This window comes from Hirundo rustica, chromosome Z, assembly GCF_015227805.2.
Source record: "Hirundo rustica isolate bHirRus1 chromosome Z, bHirRus1.pri.v3, whole genome shotgun sequence".
Lineage (NCBI taxonomy): Eukaryota > Metazoa > Chordata > Aves > Passeriformes > Hirundinidae > Hirundo > Hirundo rustica.
In genome coordinates, this window is record NC_053488.1 from 65,056,525 (window position 1) to 65,076,193 (window position 19,669).

At 37.3% G+C, this 19,669-nt stretch overlaps 1 protein-coding gene across 5 annotated transcripts in view; it reads left to right on the forward strand.

Annotated features, from left to right (window-relative positions):
* The first annotated feature begins 162 nt into the window (after positions 1-162).
* The window catches only part of PTBP3 (polypyrimidine tract binding protein 3), a 54,332-nt gene continuing 34,825 nt past the window's right edge, over positions 163-19,669 (forward strand). For 2 of the 5 annotated variants that reach the window (XM_040089793.2, XM_040089795.2), the window contains exons 1-5: positions 163-296; positions 3,699-3,789; positions 14,493-14,564; positions 17,198-17,361; positions 18,275-18,421. In XM_040089793.2, the coding sequence (XP_039945727.1) occupies positions 14,540-14,564; positions 17,198-17,361; positions 18,275-18,421 (336 nt within the window). In that variant the 5' untranslated portion in view covers positions 163-296; positions 3,699-3,789; positions 14,493-14,539. Of the gene's footprint in view, positions 297-349; positions 452-3,698; positions 3,790-14,492; positions 14,565-17,197; positions 17,362-18,274; positions 18,422-19,669 lie in introns of those variants that run through there. The other 3 variants (XM_040089794.2, XM_040089796.2, XM_040089797.2) reach the window with 3 other exon arrangements.

Consider the following 19,669-nt stretch of genomic DNA (forward strand, 5'->3'; position numbering starts at 1 on the left):
GGGCGGCCCCGCCCGCGGGCGCTCCCCGCCCGCCCCGCCGGGCCGTGCACAGGGCTGCCGCTCCGCCGCCGCGCCGGGGCCGCGCTGAGGGGCGGGCGGCGGCTGCTGGCCGCGGGGAGCGCCCCGAGACTTCCACCTGGTGCCGCCTGGGGCGGGGCGGGGCGGGGCGGGGCGGGGCGGTGCCCAGCACGTCCCGGCTCCTTCTTCCTCGGAGGAGGGTGGGTGGAGAAAGGAGCTGGGGGAGGTTCTCTTCGACCCCGTCGGTGGGAGCGGAGCGAAGCGAAGCGAGGGGAAAGGTGGGTGTCGGAGAGGGGCCGGGTTTCGGAGGGGCCGGGCTTGGGGTGGGGATATTCCCGAGGGCTGCTCCGCCAGGTACTTGTGGAAGGAGGAAGCCGGCGGCCGTCACCGACCTGGAGCTGAGCGGCCGGGCGCTGCCGCGGGGAACTTTGTGGTACTCGGGGTTTGCGGGTCTCGCTTCCGTTCCTTTCCTTTCTTTTTCTCCCGGTTCGGCCGGAGTCGCGTTTTCCCCACGGCCGTGGCCAGGGCTGGTTTCCCGCCCCGCGGGGGCCGTGGCTTCGGGCCAGGATGCCGGCAGGCGCCGCTCCGCGGGGCTGGCGCGCTCCCGTCCCTCCGCGGGCCGGAGGTGGCAGCCGCCGCTCAGGGCCTGTGCTTGCCCGGTGTTTAAACTTTATTACGGAGTTACCCCTGTTACGGTGGTAAAAAAATCGTTTGATGCGCGTGTTTCTTAGCGGTGGGTCGCGATGGATTTTTGACTATTTGCGGTTTCGCGTGGTAGTTGAAGTTTAGTACCCCTAGTCTGGGGTGTGCTTGTCTGTAGCAGAGAAAACGTGGAGCCGCTGCTGTTTCCCTTGTCGCTGGTGCCTGGTGGAAGTGCATATGTGGAAGCGAACTGATTGACATCCATTCTGCAGGGTTAATCAATAATCAGAATGGCTATTCATGTAATGCATTTTTATAGACCTTACTGAAAGCCTTAACTATGCAGAATAGTGTTACAGGGATGAAGTTTCTACAGCGTTGTTGTCCTCAGAAGATTAAAATATTTCTAACAAGTGTGAAGTATTGTGCTCGCATTGCTGGGATAGTGTGATGGTAGCTGTCTGTATGTCTTGATAAAGTTTCTTAATTTGAAACTGAGTAATAAACCCAAGTTCATCATGTGTACTGCCAACTTCCCTCACTGCTTTTTAAGTGAAAATGTGACTGCTGATCTTTTTCCTTTACCTACTGATGTTTCAAAATCCAGAGTCTGGGAAGCTTGGTTATGGTGGGAAATTCAACTGTCCCAGGAAACTAACCATGCCTAACGTTAATTTTTTTTCATCATAACCTTATGCAGAGGTGAAAATAGAAATGATCACTGAAGTCAGTACTTCTAGCTTCATGCAAAAATATAGATGTTACACGAATTTAAATGTGCATCCTGCCTCTCAGTGACATGTAAAACCTTTGCTGTTGTTAAAATCTAGGTATTCTGATACAGATGTTAAGAAGGCTTCTTTTTTCCCTTGTGGTTCAAAAAACGTCCTGGTATCTTTTAACACACTGTTGTAGTAGAAGCCTTTATAGAGAGACATGTTGATGAGAACAGGCTTGTATAAATGCTGATTAATCGAACAGTTAATAGTTTTAAGAAGTATCTTTCTGAAGAATTTAATTTAAAAAATGTACTGAGTAATCAGCTATGATTAGAGTTTTTTCATATTTGCTTTAAAACTGCATGTTGCAAAATTTCAAGGGAAAATTAAGAAAATTCTCACTGGATTGAGAATCTTTTTTATTAATTTATCAAATGTGCTTATGGAGGGACTTGTAATTTTGTTTTTCCTTTGCTCTATTTGAGAATACAGGGGGGTTTTTTGTTTGTTTTTTTTTTTTCCCCTGGAGTTGTGGAATTGCTATCTAATGTGGGTATATGATTCCTACGCTGTCATACAACTAGTATGATGAATCTCTTCCCAAGTTTCTTTTTTTAAAAATTTTCATAAAGATTTTCTTAAAGACAGTAAAACAAAGGCTATAGACATATTAAAGGTGAATCAAATTAGTGTTTTTAAAGAATTTTTCTGAAGTAGAGCCTTTATGTGTTTCAGTGAAGATACAGGTGGTCAGTGATAACTGCAAGTTTGAGCATGCTCTGAGATGCTGCCTGTGACACTTCAGGAAGACCTGGGGTTTTGGGGTGATTTGGGGGTTGTTCTTTTTTTATTAGACGCTAAATACCTTCTGAGAATTGAATCTCATTGGTTGATCTCCAAACTGTTAGTTGAAATTGCAAGCTGTTAAGATAGATGTTGGTTAAAGCTGCCCTAGTAAATGTAAAGTAAAACAACATTTTTCATAATCTGTCTTGTGACTTTCTATTTTCAAGGGCATTTAATTGAGGGGAAACAAGTAAAAAGAAAAATTACATTTCCTTGCTGCTTTAATACAAAAATGAAATAGAGGCATCAGTTTATTTCTGTTGAGTGCTGAGGCTCATTTAGATCCAAACCTTTTATGTAATGAGGGTGAGAATGCATAAAAGTAAATACAGAGAAATAATTTTTATTTGGATCAGAAAACTTCTGTAGAAAGCTGTGATAACTGCAGTTTTATGGTGAAGAAATCGGCTCTTTATTTAAACTTATTATGTTAGCAGGAAAATGTGACTCAAGTTAAACTGATAAAACTCAAAGCAACCAGAATGGTGTGAACTGTAATTTTTTATTGGCTATCAAAAGCAGACCAGATTTGTAAGTAGAGCTATGGGTGTTTATAGTTGAAGTTAGTGGCCTCCTTGTGGGTTAGTAAGACGGGAAACTCAGGAACAACACTAAACACAGCAGCTGTATTCTATTTTCAAATTAAATTCAGTCATTCTGGTATCAGATGAAATCTTCATGTAACAAGACTTTGGAATTCTGGAAGGTAATGCTCAAGCTTTTAAAGAGTCATCAACCACTTCCTTATTATTATCCATAGATTTCTGGCTCAGAAGCCTTTTTTTTTTTTTTCTTAGATTTATATTCTACATAGAATTACATTTACTTTTTCCTGTAGTTGCTTCATAAATACCCGTTTTTAACCCACTTTGAGTTACGTGTTTGTGGGAAACATGTAGTATAGCCTAGTATGAATGAAGTTGTTTCTTCTCAGCTTGCTGTGCATTCCTCAATCACTCCTGTCTGATATAATCAGAAATGGAAATCATCTATCACAATCAGAAACATGAAAATAGCAAAATATAAATGTCTCTTAGCTTCCCTTGCCCTTGCAGTTGTAAAGTTGCTGTTCATTAATCTGCTTTGTCCACCCTATATGGGGAGATAAGCAGTTGATTTGGGTTCTACCAGGGAGTATTTTCAGGTTTTCTGCTGAACTAATCCCATGTTAAGTGATAAGCGTAAGTGTGTGTTTGTCAGCTTTCTTTTAAAGGATATCCTGATTAAGCAAATTTTGTGTCAAAACATGAGGATGATAGTTAATATCATAAAATTATGCCTACAGCTGCTGTTTCAAGGTACAATTCTTAATTTTTTTGCACCCATTAACTGTTGCACATAATTGCAGTCATGCTTTTGGTTTTCTTGCTTTTGACCATTGTATATATTTTGTACTTTTAGTTTCATTTGATGCTGCATATTTATAATGAAAGACTATATTTAAAAAACTTTTTTCTCTTTTTCTCATTTCAGCATGTGAGATTTGTGCCTATTCCTTCAGGTCTGTGGACTTAAGTTTACATTGGAGTTAGAAGCAGCATTTTTGACACACTTTGCAGAGTGGGTAGGTGAAAAAGTATTTTGTCTATTCCTGTTGATACCACTTTTCCCTCCTCTTGCTGTTTCCCTCTTGACTGAAGTTATTCAAACTCAAGTCTGCGGCCAAAAGAGCAGCACCATCCTCAACAGTGTATTTCTGCACCTCCCTCATAGTGTAGCAACTGTCATATGTGAACTGCACGGTAAAGTAAATTATTCTGGTACCTTGCTGCCTTGCAGTTAGTCACTGCAGTGAGAACTGTGAAAACACAAGGGGGAGGAATGACATGACTGCCTTTGCTCACTGCAGCCATAGATCAGCTTAAACTGACCAGGAAACCACACCCTGCATTTCTTGTGAAAGCCAAAGGAATGAATGCTCATATGATTCAATAAACCAACCGTTACCTTTGCAATTAACTTCCTTAATCACGCTGAACTACTAGTAATTTAACTTGTTGCCATTCTTATTCATTAAAAGATATGGTGTATTACAATGGCATTTGAAGTCAAGGAGAAGATAAGTCATTCTTTCTACACAGTCAGTAGTAGAAGCAAAGGAATCAGAATTATGTTTGCATATGTAGAAAGTGTGTGTACTTCACACAAGTATGTGGAGGGCTCAATGCTGTTTATTAGGATCTTATAATTTAAACGAGACATTGCTATTTTCTTAGAAGGTGGGTTGCATTAATCGTGGGTATGAGAACCTGTTCACATATAGGCAGAAATCAAATCTTACCATGTCATCTGCTTTGCGTGGGATCAAACGGTATGGCAAAATTATGGAATGGTAACCCTTTCCTTGTGTGTCAGTTGAATGGTAGCTACAACTGAAGTGGCATGTGAGAGGGATGTGACAAAATTTTAGATTTTGCTCCAGCTTTTGATCCAGCTTACTAGGTGGTTCCTAGACTGCACTACTTTGGAAAGACAACAAGCATTTTTAAAGCAAGAATTCAAGGCACTTTTTTGCACATGTCCAGAGTGATACCATACTTCATGGGCTGCATTTGAATGTGTAAATTGTGCTTCAACACTTTGAGATCCAGACTCTCCTATCTTAAAGGTCTTCCAACCTAAATGATTCCATGATTCTGTATGTACTCCGGGTTTTAGCCACAGTGTTTTCATAGGCTACAAACGAATACTCTTCGGCAGTCAGCATGAAATGCACGGTGGTGCAGTGATCCCAAAAACTGCAGAAAATGAAAGAATACAGCATCCAAGTATTTTATTGACCTGTAACATTAAGAGGTGACGTAGTTTAATTAATAAATTACATGTAATCCCTCCTGGTATTTTTAAGCCTTCTTTGTCTTCCTGGTTGTGCTCAGCTTAATTAGGATTTTGTTTCTCTGGGCTTTTTTTCCATTTCTGTAGGTTTTTTGCTGGTTCACTTCCTCATTTTATTACACTGAATTCATTTTCGTACTCTTAATTTGTCAGTTCATCTGTTTCTGCTTTATAGTCTCTAATTTGTCTTTTCCTTTTTTTTTTTTCCTCTATATATACAGACAAGCTGTTTGTTCTGGTCTTGTGTTACCAGGAAAACTACTTGAGCTTCACTTCTGCCTTTTTCTCTTCATCTTCATTATCTGTCCTTTCCCAAAACACAATCAATGTTGAAGTAATTAATGTGAAGTTATTCAGTACACAGTATATGACCTTGGATATGGTGGAAGCTGTAGTGCAAAACTTAGTTTCTGTGGAGGAAATTTCTTGAACTCAAGAGCAGGGATTATGCTTGTTTTTCATTTGCTTTCTGTCAGTGCTAGAAACTTTTTGTGTGTGTAAAAAAACCTGGTAGAGAAACAGAGTTGTCTTCATTGTCAGTAGTTTAAAATTCTGTCACAGAAGATTCTCTTTCTGTATAATTTTCTTCTACTTTGTACAATCTTGCTTGTAAATGTACAGTGTTTTTCTAAAATAGAAAGCAAATATATGGAAGTAAGATTAAGTGCTTTAAAAGTGTGAAAGTAACTTGAAAATAACTCTTCATTGCTGAATCCTTCCCGCAGTACTCCATAACGTACTGTCTGTAGGAAAATCAGTTTGCTCATGGTAATTTTTTTCTTGCCATCACGTAAAATAAGTTTCAACTGTATATATGTATGTATATTTATGTGTATGTACAGTAATGGGACTTCTACAGAAATTAATAGGTCACTCTGTCTATCCTGTTCATCTGTAGCCTCTGCTCTGTATAGCTTGGTTTTGGTGTATAATGGTTGCTCTCTTTAGGGCTGAGGATTGGACAATAAATGCAGTCTTTGGTGTAGAATATTTAAATAACAACATTATAATTCATTAGAAATTTTTTATATTTGTGAACTTTATTTTGGACACATAAGGTACATCTATTTTGTGTACAAAATTTATATTTTTAGTGCACATATGTAACAAGTGTAGCCTAGTGTGTTGTGAAGGATGTTATATTCTCTCAGAGGAGCTATTTATCATGGTACTGGTTGCCATTTCAGTGTATACCTTAAAATATAAGGGGATCAACTCAGAAAACACACACACACAAAAAGCAGTGCCTCAGCAGTGTCCAGGTTCTCAAAGCATGCAATCCAAAGACTAAATTTGAACTGTCCTAGACTGAAAAGTGTTAGTCATTCAATTTTCAACCAAATAGTGAAATTTAAAACTGTAGACTTTCCAAAGGTGATAACTTGTTTAATAACCAGTATTTTGTAAAGCACAGAGGGTGCATGGATTTAATTATTGATAAAATTCAGTTGTATTTACTTCATAGGTTTTCTTCTCAAAATTATGTTTCTTGCATAGCTTGGTTGTATGTTTTACTGTTAAATCACTTCACGTTATACTTTAATCAGGGAAAAATATTTTTTTTACCAACTAACTTGTGTGTTCCACTGAGAGGTGGAAGAAATGAAGATTATTAGAGGATACATAATTGTGAAATAAAACCGAAGGGAAAAGTTTGTCTTGCATGACTGATGTAATATTTAGGTGAAGGAATGAGCAAGGAGAAGTTGTTGTCCTTGTCCGTGTATACTGAAAAGATGATGCATTAATTTCAACAAAAGATGCATGTTTTCTGGATATGGGGAGAATGTAAGCAAAAATAGGGTTTATTGCTGTTGTGCTATCACCTGAGTCTGCCAACAGGCTGAGATCATGACTTTGAGCTCATTTAGGAACTATTGTATTAATACAGAAGATTTCATCTAAAGAATTATCCTTACAGGGCCTAGTTTATTACTGATTTTTCAAAAAGATGAAATGAAAGTGGGCCTGAGAAACTCAGACCACTGCATGAGTTTCTTAGAGTGAGAAACTGATAAGAAACATTGCTAAGGAAGCAGAGAGGAAACCAAATACACATGAGACAGAAAGGACAAGAACTGTGGTTTTCATAGGTGTAACTGTGTTTTCCTTGCATACAACACTACTCTCCCAGAAAGCATTAAGGAGTAATTAAAAATTCAACTTGTGTGAATAGAAAAATTGACTCTATTAGTGATCTTAAGGCAAATCTTTCACCTGCTAGAACAAGAGCTTATTCAACTCATAATTTATGTGAAACACATCATCAAACAGACTTTTGTTACTTTACAACTTCTTTCCTTTAAGGGTGCAGTTCTTAGTGCCTTTAGTCCTAGATTTAAATGATTCTTTGTCCATAAGAATTTTCCTGTTAAAAATTATAAAAATTCTTCTCTTTTGGATGAAGTCTTTAATTGTGAAGCAGAAAATTCAATAGTGGAAATACGGTCAAGAACATGTGTCTTTAGAGTGTCACAGTTAAGTTGAAACCAGATTTTTTTGAAACTATTTCTAAGGCTCTGAAGATTTATTAAGTTAGATAAAGTAGTTTCGTGCTTTTGAGTTAAATGATTGACCAGTTAAGAGTCAAATCTTTTTGGTACCTTCCCATGAATCTATGATGATTTTTGGATACGTGGAAAGTGAGTTTCCTCCCCCCTCAATATTATCTTCTTAAACTAAACTGTGTATATTTAGTTCTGCAAAACAATAGGAATCAAAGTAACAAAAGTAGATGTCTTTTATGCTTCAAGGTGGAGCTGCTGATAAGTACTGTATTCTGGATTTTTTCTGTTTTCAGAGGGAACTAGAGTTAAAAATTAAGGCTAAAAGGGATGCTTCAGATAGCAGTTTTCTAGAGTTTTGACTGCTATTCTGGTCCACCTAGTCGTTTTCTTTCTCTTTTCTTCCTGCTGTGCAAGCTAAACTATTTCCTTTGCAAGAGGAAAGAAAATTATCCTTAGTTCATTGCATTTTTACTTTTATCACAGTGCTTCTTTCTTTAAGCTGTTTTACCTTTACCTTTGTGTAATTTGCTAACATCTTTCAATATTTTTTGTCAATTTTTAAAAATATATGTTATTACATAGCATAAGTGTTGTTACAATTTTCTTAGCAGTTGATCTGTTTTGTAGGCTTTCACACACCCTAGTTCTTTCTTTAAAACCCCTCCTGGGTTTTGCTGTTACTATGTTGTTTGACATTAGTGTCATGGTTTTATTCTGTTTCTTTCAGCTCTACTCCTTTCTTGATTTTAACCTTTAATAATAAATTATGAATCAGATTATACAGTTATGGTACTTTATAAGGCTGTGTAAATTTTCTTCTGACCAAGTTCAAGACAGCTTACTGGTGGTTTGGGATCCTGGATGTTTAGACCATGACTTGTTCATAGTAAAATATAAAATGATGCAAAACCCTACACAGTGTGGCTTTGCATAGATACATTTGTGACATCAAGTATAAAACCTTTGAATTTAAAGCCAAGCATCTTCATCTGTACCGCACTTCACTCTGTGTAGTGTTTATTTACAAATATGTTCCCATATACACTTGCTTATTAAGAAGTAGACTGAAGACTTTTTAGTAAGGATTGTGTTGAGTATTCTAATGATAATCTGAAAAATATATTCATGTGAAAGGAATATACTGCAGTAACTTAAGTAAATGTTCTTCACAAAAAACCTGTGTTAACTCCTGAGGAAAACTTAATCTTCACATATTTAAGGCTTAAGCCAGTTAGAAAGCATAGACATCAATCTTTGTTTTTAGTATAGTTTGTACTTTTACTGTCAGAAAACAATATTATTGGAAATTGTGAATGAGTGATGATATCACAGTGAAAGGCAGTCATCTTTGATGACAGTTTTGAAGAAAGCTCTGCCTCTGTGTCATTAAGCCTGCTGGATCTCTGGAATATTCAAAGTGGTATGTGGCTTATTGTCCTTTTGGATGACTTAAAGCCTTCACAGTAAGCAGAGGTATTTCTGACTTTAAGAATGAAAATGCATATTTTATATTTATTAAAAATGTAAGGTTGTCAGTTAGTTTTACAGCTCTTGATAATTACATACTCAAGGTTGCTTTTGCATATTTTGCACCTTCAAGAGGAAAATGTTATTTCCTTATGTTCTTGCTCTGTATCTAGCATTAATGCAAAGTACATAATGTTTTTCTCTTAACATTTTAATTATTGTTGCATAACTCTGAAAGTGTGCAGTACCTTGTTACCAGTAGGGGAGGGAGCTTCAGTAGTTGACAACAGAGGAGGTGGAGGAAGCTGTGTTGCTGGTAGAGCCAGCGAGCATTCAAGCCTACAGAAGGGCAGCTATCAGTGCTAAGAGAGTGCTTCTAGGGTGACTGGCGATCAGCAGCTTGAGCCTGTGTTTGCGGGGGAGGGTTTATAGTGGAGGAAGGAAGGATTGCTTATTTGTGATCACTGCCTATAATTTCCTTCTTCTTCATCTTGCTGAAATGGTAGGCTTCATCTACATAAGGTCAGTTTATTTTTAATACAAATATATAGTTTTGAAGTTTCCTGTAGTTTGGCTCCACTTTCCTTGAAATCTTTTTATTTTGGCACCAACAGCATTGTACTTCACATTAAATCCCCATTTTGGAAGTAGGAGCTGCATCTCCTTTGCAAACGTGAAAGAAGAAGAAAGAGTAAATGAATACAGCAATTATACAGCGACATGCTGCAGAAGTAGAAGATAATGGAAATTTTCACTCTTCTCATGACCCTTAGCTTTTGTTTTCACAGTCAGATTCTATAAAAATTAGTAAAGTATGCAGTAGAACAGTTAGTTTAAATGTAACTATGCTTTGTCACTGGTATAGCTTGAAGTTGTCATGTCTTGAAATTTGTCCTTTTGGGGCAAATTTCAAGTAATTAATTTGTTTGGCCATGCAGAATCTTGTAGAAAAATGTATGGTTTTAATTTACATGCATGGAGAGAGGTACTTTTTGAAAGAATTATTTTGACTTAAAATTGTCCATGTTCTCTTATCATAATGAAATCTGTTATCATGTTCTTCCTTACTGCTGACTTAAAAATAATAGCATAGAAAGGTGACCAGCTAAAATCTAGAAAAACTGTCAATACAAATATAAGTTTCTCTGGAACTATCTAATTTCTAATGAATTGAACTGTACTGAAGAATTTGTGACTTCTAGAAAAAGAGGAATAAAATACTGCAATTGCAAGCTAAGGGGAGGATAATAAGGGTGTTACTTACAGCTTTCCTAAGAATTAAAAGGTTGTTTATAGGATTCAGCGATGGTGGAAGTAATGCCAAGTAGATACCTGCCATAGTTTTAACAGGTGGACATGTTCTAAAGAAGGATTTTGCAGTACTAGACTTACCTGTCTGTTTCCAGCTATATGTGACTCAAAAGATTTTGGAAACCTAGAGCTGCCAACTTTCAGATGTTTGTTCTGTGTTTTAGCTATGAATGTAGTGGGTTTTATCCTGGAATTGCAGAATCATTAGCACAATTACTATCAGAATTTTAAAAAATCATAGAATAGCTGAAATAGTTTCAAGACAGGCACCTGTTGCTGTAGTCATTTGTGTAATACGCTTTATTTAGTTTGGGGGGATTGATCTGGTAGGTACAGAAGGATTCTTTGTTTCATTAACTTATCACTGAGTGCCACACTTTGTAGTGGCCTCTTTTTGGACAGTTTACTCTGCGCTATAGATGTTACCTGTTTTTAAAGAAATGTCCAAAAGCAAACTAAGCTTTCTAAGCAGCTGGCTTCTGTTCTGACTCAATAATACAAGGAAAGAATAAAATTAATCTAGCTGTTCAATTGCTCTTGCCTTACTGGTCACCAAGTAATAATCCCCCCAAAATACAAAAATGCTGCCTTGAAGTAGAAGAGGTGGAAAGTCTCATGGTGTAAAAAAAAGGAGACTTTAAGATGTTAGGAGATGATTAATGTATTGGGATGATGGAATGAGTGCAGGAATAGAGGAGGATGTTGCAGTCTTGGTTTGGTAGCTGTTCTGGTTTTGAACAATTCCATTTGATTTGTTTACCACAGTCTGAAAGACAGAATATTCACTATGTAATTGGTACAGTTCTGGCACTCAGAAGGCAGGTGCTGCTTTCTATGAGGTAGGCTTTGTGCTGGAAAAAGTGTTTATCAAGGTAGGCTTAGGCAGCATGGTTACTCGTCCTGCCTGCCTATTCACTTGGACTATGTGGCCTCGCAGGGAACAGGAGCAAGCAGATCTCTGAGGTTATAAAGTGTTTTAATAATGTCTCTTTCACCTCTCTGTGGGAAAGAAAGATTGAACAAAGGGTCTTTACAGGCTGAAATTTTGTAATTTGATTGTGTATTCTATATGAGCAGAGTTGTGAAGCACTGAAAAAGTAAATGTCATGTTTTTCATTCATCCAGAATATTGCAAACATACACATTTTGTACTTCAGCTTGAACTGCTGCCATGGGGTCAATTTATCTTTGCAATCTTCTAGAGCGTTTTTTCATTTGGTTTGTTTTTTGCTTTCAGTCAGGACTGAGAAGGCTTATCATTTATAAGCTGGCTAAATAAGGAGATGATGAAAAGCATCTTTTTAGTATTTTTGTACTTGAGAAATATCTTGGTCAGCCACCTGCAAAAACAGTGGCATTCCTAGCAGTTTTCAAAGAGTACATCCTTCCAAGGGGCATGCTATCGTTAATAAATGTGCTGTAATTGTATGGGTGGGTGTATAATTTAGTATTGATACAAAAAGTTAGAAGTTGGCGTAGTGTTTCAGTGGAGCATTCAGATAATAACAAAAAGAATAACCAAAATCTTCAGGTAAGACTCTAAATTCTTCTGAGACAAACTAAGTTTTCTAGTCAGGGCTCTAGAGCTGGCAAGCCTAGGCCAGGCTAATGATTCCACAGGGTCTTGATTTAATGATTAGTTGTTTTGTTTTTTAATACAAACACAGTTAAAAGTATGTCTACTTAAAAATACTGCTTTATATCGGGCTGAAGATATGAAGACACTTATACCTTTGAAATTATGATGGTTCCATGCATTGTAAGAAGCCCAAAGCTTTGTTGATCTTTTATTAAACCAAGTGAAACAGTTGAATAGGTGATGAGCTTGTGGTTTAAAGAGTTCTTTTGTGGGTTGCTGTAGTGGGTTAATGGTTGTCAGTATAATGGCAAAATCTAAGGAACTGCCTTAGAATATAGTGACTGAATGATGTGCGAGTTTTAGGTACAGACACATGTCATGGATGAAAGTTGTAATTTTGGTATAATTTTTCTCCTGTTGAAGCTGGTTAGTCCACTGTTCTGGAGTAGCAGTTCATTGTGTACTGCAGTGAGCTACAGCTTCAGTTTTACAGATACAGGCGAGTTACACAGAGAGTTGTAACACAGGTCACTGCAGCCATCTGAATCGTGTTTGTGTGTGTACTAAAAATGGTCGAGGTTGGAAAATATTTTCTTCTGAATATGTCTAAGGTGGTTTCTTTTTATGCCAGTGTATATAAAATTAAATATGAAATTGTAAAAATACATGTTGGACGTGTAATACACCACATTTTTTCACAGCCTTCTGGAAATTTGCAGAGATTTCTTTTGTTGAATACATGCTCAGTTAAAAACCAAATTAAAGCCCCCACAACAGGAGTTGCATCAGTAGCAGTTTTTCTTCCTGCCCTCCAGTAAATAAAAAGAAGGTTTGGTGTAATAGAGGACCATCATTGATACTTTTTAATACATCAGCATGTACAGCTTTTGTCTAACTAGCATGATATGCATTTTACAATCAAAATATGCTCTTTAGCTGCAATACCTGAATGCTGGTATACTAAATGTACTGCTAATAGGTGAAAATTAATATCTGTATTGCATGTTAATTACATTCTAGTATCTGTGCAAGTACAGTGTGATATGCATGACATCTAGTAACCATTTAATTGACATTTCTTTAAAATACAGGGTTTATATTTTTAGTTCTCGTAATGTAAAACTGATTTTGCTGTTTGCCACAATTAGATGTCATATTTAAATATGCTGTTAAGATGCAGTTTCATGGTTAAAAATAAGTACTGTTTCCAGAGAGGAATGAACACACTCATGTTTTCTTCCATCCCACACTAATACCTGTGCTCCTTCATAGCAGCTAAATTTGGCTGAAAAGTTTTTTAAGCACCCTAGCCTAGTCACAGCTTTCTGTTGCGAATGGCTTTCCCACACTAGGGAAGAAGCAGGAATACGTGATTAACAAGGATGAAGAGAAACTAATAGCTCCTTTTAACCACAGACCCCATATAAACCAGTATTCTGAGCAGCGTTTTTGCAGCCAATGCAAGCCAGCATGATGGCTTACCCTTACTCTTTCTTTGCAGTGGATCCTGCCACTTCTCAACCAATCTTTCAGCTGAATAACTAATCTACCTCAGCTAGAATGCTGGCAGGCTGGAGATTTGATTAGTCTCGTAGGAAAACTCTTGGGCAGTCTTGATGCTGGATAAACAGTTCATACACATGTGGGAATACTGGACCAAGGGCAATGGGAAGTTCTCTTTCCACCGAAGTGATTGGAAGCTGTTTGGATCAACTTACTCCATCTTGCAGAATCACTCTCTTTGGTCCCTATTTTTCATTAAAATGTTTTTAGGGAAGAGCATGGTGAAAGTTTCAGGAAACTTAACTGCCTTTCAGAGATTTTGTGTTACCTTGTCTCTTGCTGGTGTTTTGAAGCTGCTGCTTGGTTGGAACTAATACAGCAGTCTTAATGAATAAACAGATGTAACTGGAGCTAAATGCTGATTTTTGAATGAAGGACCTGTAGTACTCAAACTCTTTTTCAGGAGTTAGAGCCTCAAATTGTTAACACTCTTAAAGCAAATACTTTGATCTTTGTCCTAAGAATTTGATGGTAAGCATATGTATTTTAAAAAAAAGTGTACTGAAAACCAGGGGGGTTTTTGTTTGTTTGCTTTTTATTTTTTTGTTTTGTTTTGCTTGGTTTTGTTTTTAATGTGCCATGGGTATGTTTGAATGTCTCAAATTAGTTTTGCTCAAGGTCCGCTCTGTCCTGTTGCAAATGCAGACTTTACTTGTGTGTCTGTGCATTTGTGGAAGTGTTGTACTGCAGACCCAGAGCCTGCAGCCAGCTCATTTCTTTTCTTAAGCATTTGTTATTCTTGGTCTTTTAAAAAAGTGAACTGTAATGGGATAGATTTAAATATGAAGTGTAACACAGCTGAATTTTTTAATTTCTTGAGACATGGGGAAAAGTTATGTTGTTAGTATTTTTTTTTCCCTGAAAAATAAGTTCCTGGCAGTTGTGGGTAATGTATATGGGCAGGGAGTATTCTTGGGAAGACTAAGTAAAGGGAATTGTTGCGCTTCTATATTGAGCTTTCTCTCATAACAGCTTTTACTAGTAATCTTGTCTTTTATTTCTCAGAGTGGTCCTGGCAAGCTTCTTCTGGTGTCAGTAACAGACCCTTTACCATGAGCAATTCTACTCCAGCTACAGGTATACATAAAAAAAAAAAAAAAAAAAAATTCAAAGTGTTCTTTATCTGTGTTGGGTTTTTTTTCTTTGTTGTTCTTTATCGGTGTTGGTTTTTTTTTTTCTTTGTTGTTCTTTATCTGTGTTGGGTTTTCTTTTTCTTTGTTGTTTTGTGCATGTGTATGTTGAGAAAGATGCATTAAGTTTGTATGTTTACCTGTAGTTTTAGATCAGACAAGAAGCTGAAGGTGAGAGAAAGCTGGCTACTGCTTTTGTTAGTGTTACTTCCGGCATTAGGTGTACAGGGAGTGTTAATGACCAATGGTTGCACGAATTAACTTTATGTCAAATAAATTAACTAAATCATGGCGTAGATAATCGCCTGTCAGCCGTGTTTTCCAAATAGTTTATTTTATATCAGGGCAAAGGACAGAGCGAATCACCTTTTGGTGTCTAAGACTTGCTATATTTTCAGTGGGGAAGAAGGAGGAGTCTGAGGAGCTAACTTGAAGATTTTTGTTTTTTGATTTCTTTGGCTTGCATGTGTCAGGTTGTTTATAGTTCTACTGATCAATTCAATATGATGTCTAAATGTTTCTGCTTGCCTTGAATTAGCATTATCTTACAGCTCAGCAATGTAATAGCTGAAATATATATTATTAGTTAACAGTGAAATGACTGATCCTTCCCACTGGTATCCAAGATGTCTAAATGATATAGAGGGTTTGGGGATATATTAGTAGGCATTCTCATTAATAATCATATAAAACTAAAATTAAATATAATCACTGTTGAAATGCATCTTTTTACCTAATACAGCTGCTTCAGCTGCAGCACTTGTTTTTTGTTGTTATGCTTGGGGTTTTGGTTATTTTTTAGTCTGGTAGGTCACATATCTAAAATGTGTACCTCTCTACCTCAGGCTGCTCAGGGTATACATTTGTACTAATCCTGAATTGCACTTATAATGAACTTCCCTTTTGTACATCAGGAACCAATTTTCACTTGGTTCATAAGGTTTCTTTAGGTCTGTCTGAAAGCGTTTTTTTACTTAGTTGAGCATACAGTTCAGAAAGGTGATCACCTTTGGCATACTTTAAAGAATTGTTGAATCAGTTTTTAAATTTAGATGCTGGAAGATACAGATGGTTATCACTCTGCATCAAAATTAGTATCAAACCACAGCTGGAGAAAGAAATATGGTTTGAAAAACAATGAGGTTTTATATTTTAGATGTAGCTAAAGTTTTGCAAGAGGCACTTCAGTAGTTTGCCACTTAGCTCCATTTTGTGACCTCTGACAATGTCTCAGAACCCAGAAGATACTGCTTCTGCAAGAGTCTCTCATATTAAACTAAAAGCAAAATTCATACTAGGCTTCATTTCCTGCTTTCTTTAGTCAAGCATTCCTTGACTTATACTAAGTCAGGGACATCTCGTCCATTTTGCACTTGAAAAGTAGCAAAATAGTTTGTTAGAGTTTGCAAGTAATATGTCCTGTCATGGCTTGATACCAATAGGTGTGTAATATGGTCATGTTTGTCTTAAAGTTTACATTTTTTAGAATGCATACAGAGTACATGAAGCCATTTAAAATTCCTTGATGGAAAAACAAATGCATAACAGACTTTTCAATTTTGCAGGGGGGAGAATTGTTAAGTGTGGTATAGTTGGGACTTTGATCTTCCAACTTGAAATTTTACAGGCTTCCACTAATAAAACACCCTCTGTAAACATCCTTATGCAGAATGACTTGTGTGAACCGGTTCTCAGCCTTAGATTGTATGCAAAATCTGAAATTTCTTATAAAGCTCATACAGAAATTTCTTCCCAATCTTTTGTTTCTCCTTGGAAGGCTAAACGCAACAGATTAGGCATTTAGGCTCTCTCTTTTGCTTCCATTGCAACTGCTTCTAGAACAATATGCTTGTTCCTAATGTGGTGTTTTGCTTAAAAGTGCTCTCAAGGGTACTGAGTAATGTTCTTGAAATGTAGTCATTGGTCACCTACCAATCCAAATCAGTCACTTACAGGATACAAATAGGCATATGTTAAAAAACACCCCCACTTCTAGCAGTATGTTAAAGCGGAGGACTTAAGAGTTTGTATGGATTTCATGCTGTCTATCTTTTTCAGAAACCTTTTAAAAATTTAAATCATTTGGACCAGCAGGCTTTCTTCAATAAAGTAAAAACAAACCCCAAACCTTGAGTTAGCAACTCAGTCACAGAAAGATAAGTTGATGATAAAAGGAAAATTAATGTATTACTTCCCAATTATTAAGAGGACTTTCCCCTCTTCTGTGCAACTGACATTTTGTAAATATCTTATGCAGGCATTTGGGGGGAAGTTACTGGCCTCCCATTAAAAAAACCAAAACAACAGAAAAACAACAATGAAATCTCCAGAAAATAAACAAGTCCAAAGCAAAGCCAAACATACCCCACCCTCCCCTTGCTATCAAGATTTGGAATAGCTGGTGATGTCTTCTTACATTGTCGCTTTGTTAGATATGAAATATCCTTAAGGTTCAAAGAACTATACCTAAGTCAATGTCAGTGCTGAGGCAGCAGTTTCTCTCCTTTATGTTTTGATATGTACACTGTGCAATGGGTTTGTCTTGTTTGCTTGTCTGTCTCCCTCCCTAAAATATTTTAGATAATGAGAAGAAAAAAGGTAAAGGAAACAGATCGTCATATTCCCCTTCACGTGTCCTTCATATTCGTCGAATTCCAAGTGATGTTACCGGAGCAGAAGTTGTTTCATTAGGTCTCCCTTTTGGCAAAGTAACCAATCTCTTGATGCTAAGAGGAAAAGGTCAGGTATGTTGTTTTCAGTGTTTCAATAACAAGAGAAAGACTGAAGATGTGGTTCCTGTTATGATAATTTTGATCTTGTGCTTGAGTGAAATGATTGCAAACGATGTCTAAATATTTCATTGATAGTGGAAGATTTTCATATTTTTACATGGGAAAGGATATTTTGAAATTTATTTTAAGTTTTTAATATGCTTTTGGATTAAATAATGGACTAGAAATTTGTTGGACTAGATAATATTGCTAAACTTTATATCCACTTTATGTGAGAACATAGAGATGATAAAGAACTACATTGTCACTATTGATGACATATATCTTCAAAGAGTCTGCCTGCTTAAGTTACCAACACGCATGTTAATTTTGACATGTTTAATCCTAGTAAATGTGGCAGAGGAGTTTCTGTCATGAAGACATACAGAAGTCCTAAAAATAATAATAATTATTAATATAATAATAATTAATTCAAAAAATTGTCTGGCACACTAAGCTGGATTACTACAATGCATAAACTGATGTGGAGCCGGTAGCTCCATAATAGACAAGTGACACTGATGGATGGTTAATGTTCTGTTCCAGCTTTTTTGATCAGTATGCATATCAGCTACCTAGGTAATAGTGCTTGGTTTCAGGAATTTAATGAATTGATTAGCAGTGTGGTACTTCTAGCAGCCTTACTTCCCATGTATCATACTTACTCCACCTCTTCTTAAATGACATAATGTACTTACATGTATAACTTACTAAGAAAACCCACAAATTGAATAAAACAGCCCCATAAACATGCACACATAAATGCATTTTAATGCTGAGCAAATCAGTAATCTTTTTCTAGTGAGAGTAGAATTGGGAAAAATTACGCTTTTTTTCTCTCCTGTAAACAAAAACAGCATTGAAATCAGTTGTGTATTGGTTGCAGGCATTTTTGGAAATGGCTTCTATAGATGCTGCTGTTTCTATGGTGAACTACTACACTCCTGCTACACCTCACCTCCACAATCAGCCAGTTTATATTCAGTATTCCAATTACAAGGAACTTAGGACTGACAATCAACATAATCAGGCTGTAAGTACAATATTTCCATTTAAAGGGATATAATTGCATTAGTTATGTACTGGTTTTGGCTAGGACAGAGTTAATTTTCCTCATAGCAGCTTGTGACAGGAAGTATTAAGTCCTTTTCTGCTTCTCATGTTGCCCTGCCAGTGAGAGTGCACAAGAAGATGGAAAGGGTCTCAACTAGGACAGCTGATCACAACTGACCCAAGGGATGTCCCACACTGTATGATGTTGGGCTCAGCATTGAAAGCTGGGGGAATGGTGAGGAAGAAGGGATGTTCAGAGTTGTGGCCTCTTTCTTTCCAAGTAATTGTTAAGCTCATTGAAATTCCTACTTTCTTGGAAATGTTTAAACACCTCTCTCCCAATGGGACAGGTGTTTAAGCACCTTGCTTTGCCTTACTTGTATATTTTGCCTGTTCAGTTATCTGTAACTGAACCCATGAGTTTTCTCACTTCCACTCTTCCAATTCCCTCTCCCATTGTGCTAAAGGAAAGTGACTGAGCAGTTGTGTGGCACTTCACTGCATACCAGCGTTAAACCACAACACCAGTAAATAAGCAGGCTGCTCTTCACTATATCAGTAGACAAATTCTGATACATATAATTTTGAGTGACGTCTTACAGACAGGGAGCAGCAGAACTATAAAACAGTTGAGGAGGAGCTCAAGTTCAAAAGTAGTTTATCATGACGACCATGAAATCAAGTGAAGGTGGTAGGAGGATTCCTTGTATGACCAAGGAGCTCCTGACTGCGCTTAAGCATAAAAGAGAGGCATAGAGAAGTTGTAATCATAAACAGGCACCCCAGGAGGATTATAGAGTGTTATCTGAACATGCAGGGATATGGTTAGGAAAGTCAAAGGTCACATGGAGTTGTCTCTGAGAGATGTGAAAAGCAGCAAGTTTGGTTCCTTGAAGTGTATCAGCAGTAGAAATAAGGTGGTGGGTTTTTTTGTTGGTGTGGGTTTTTTTGTTTGTTTTGTTTTGTTTTGTTTTTTTAATAAATATGCCTGCTGCTACATGGGGCAGGGACAAAGGAGATGGAAAAGGCTGAATTACTGAGAATCTTCTTGGCAGCCTGTAGTGGTTAACACTTGCCCTTGGTATTACCAAGCACATGAGAATTGTGCAAGTCTTGATGAAGGAAGTAGAGAAGAATCACATTAGAGAACACATAAAATAATTGAATAATATGGCCCTAGTGAGATACATTTTTGAATGCTGAGGGAGCAGATTGATGTCATTGCAAT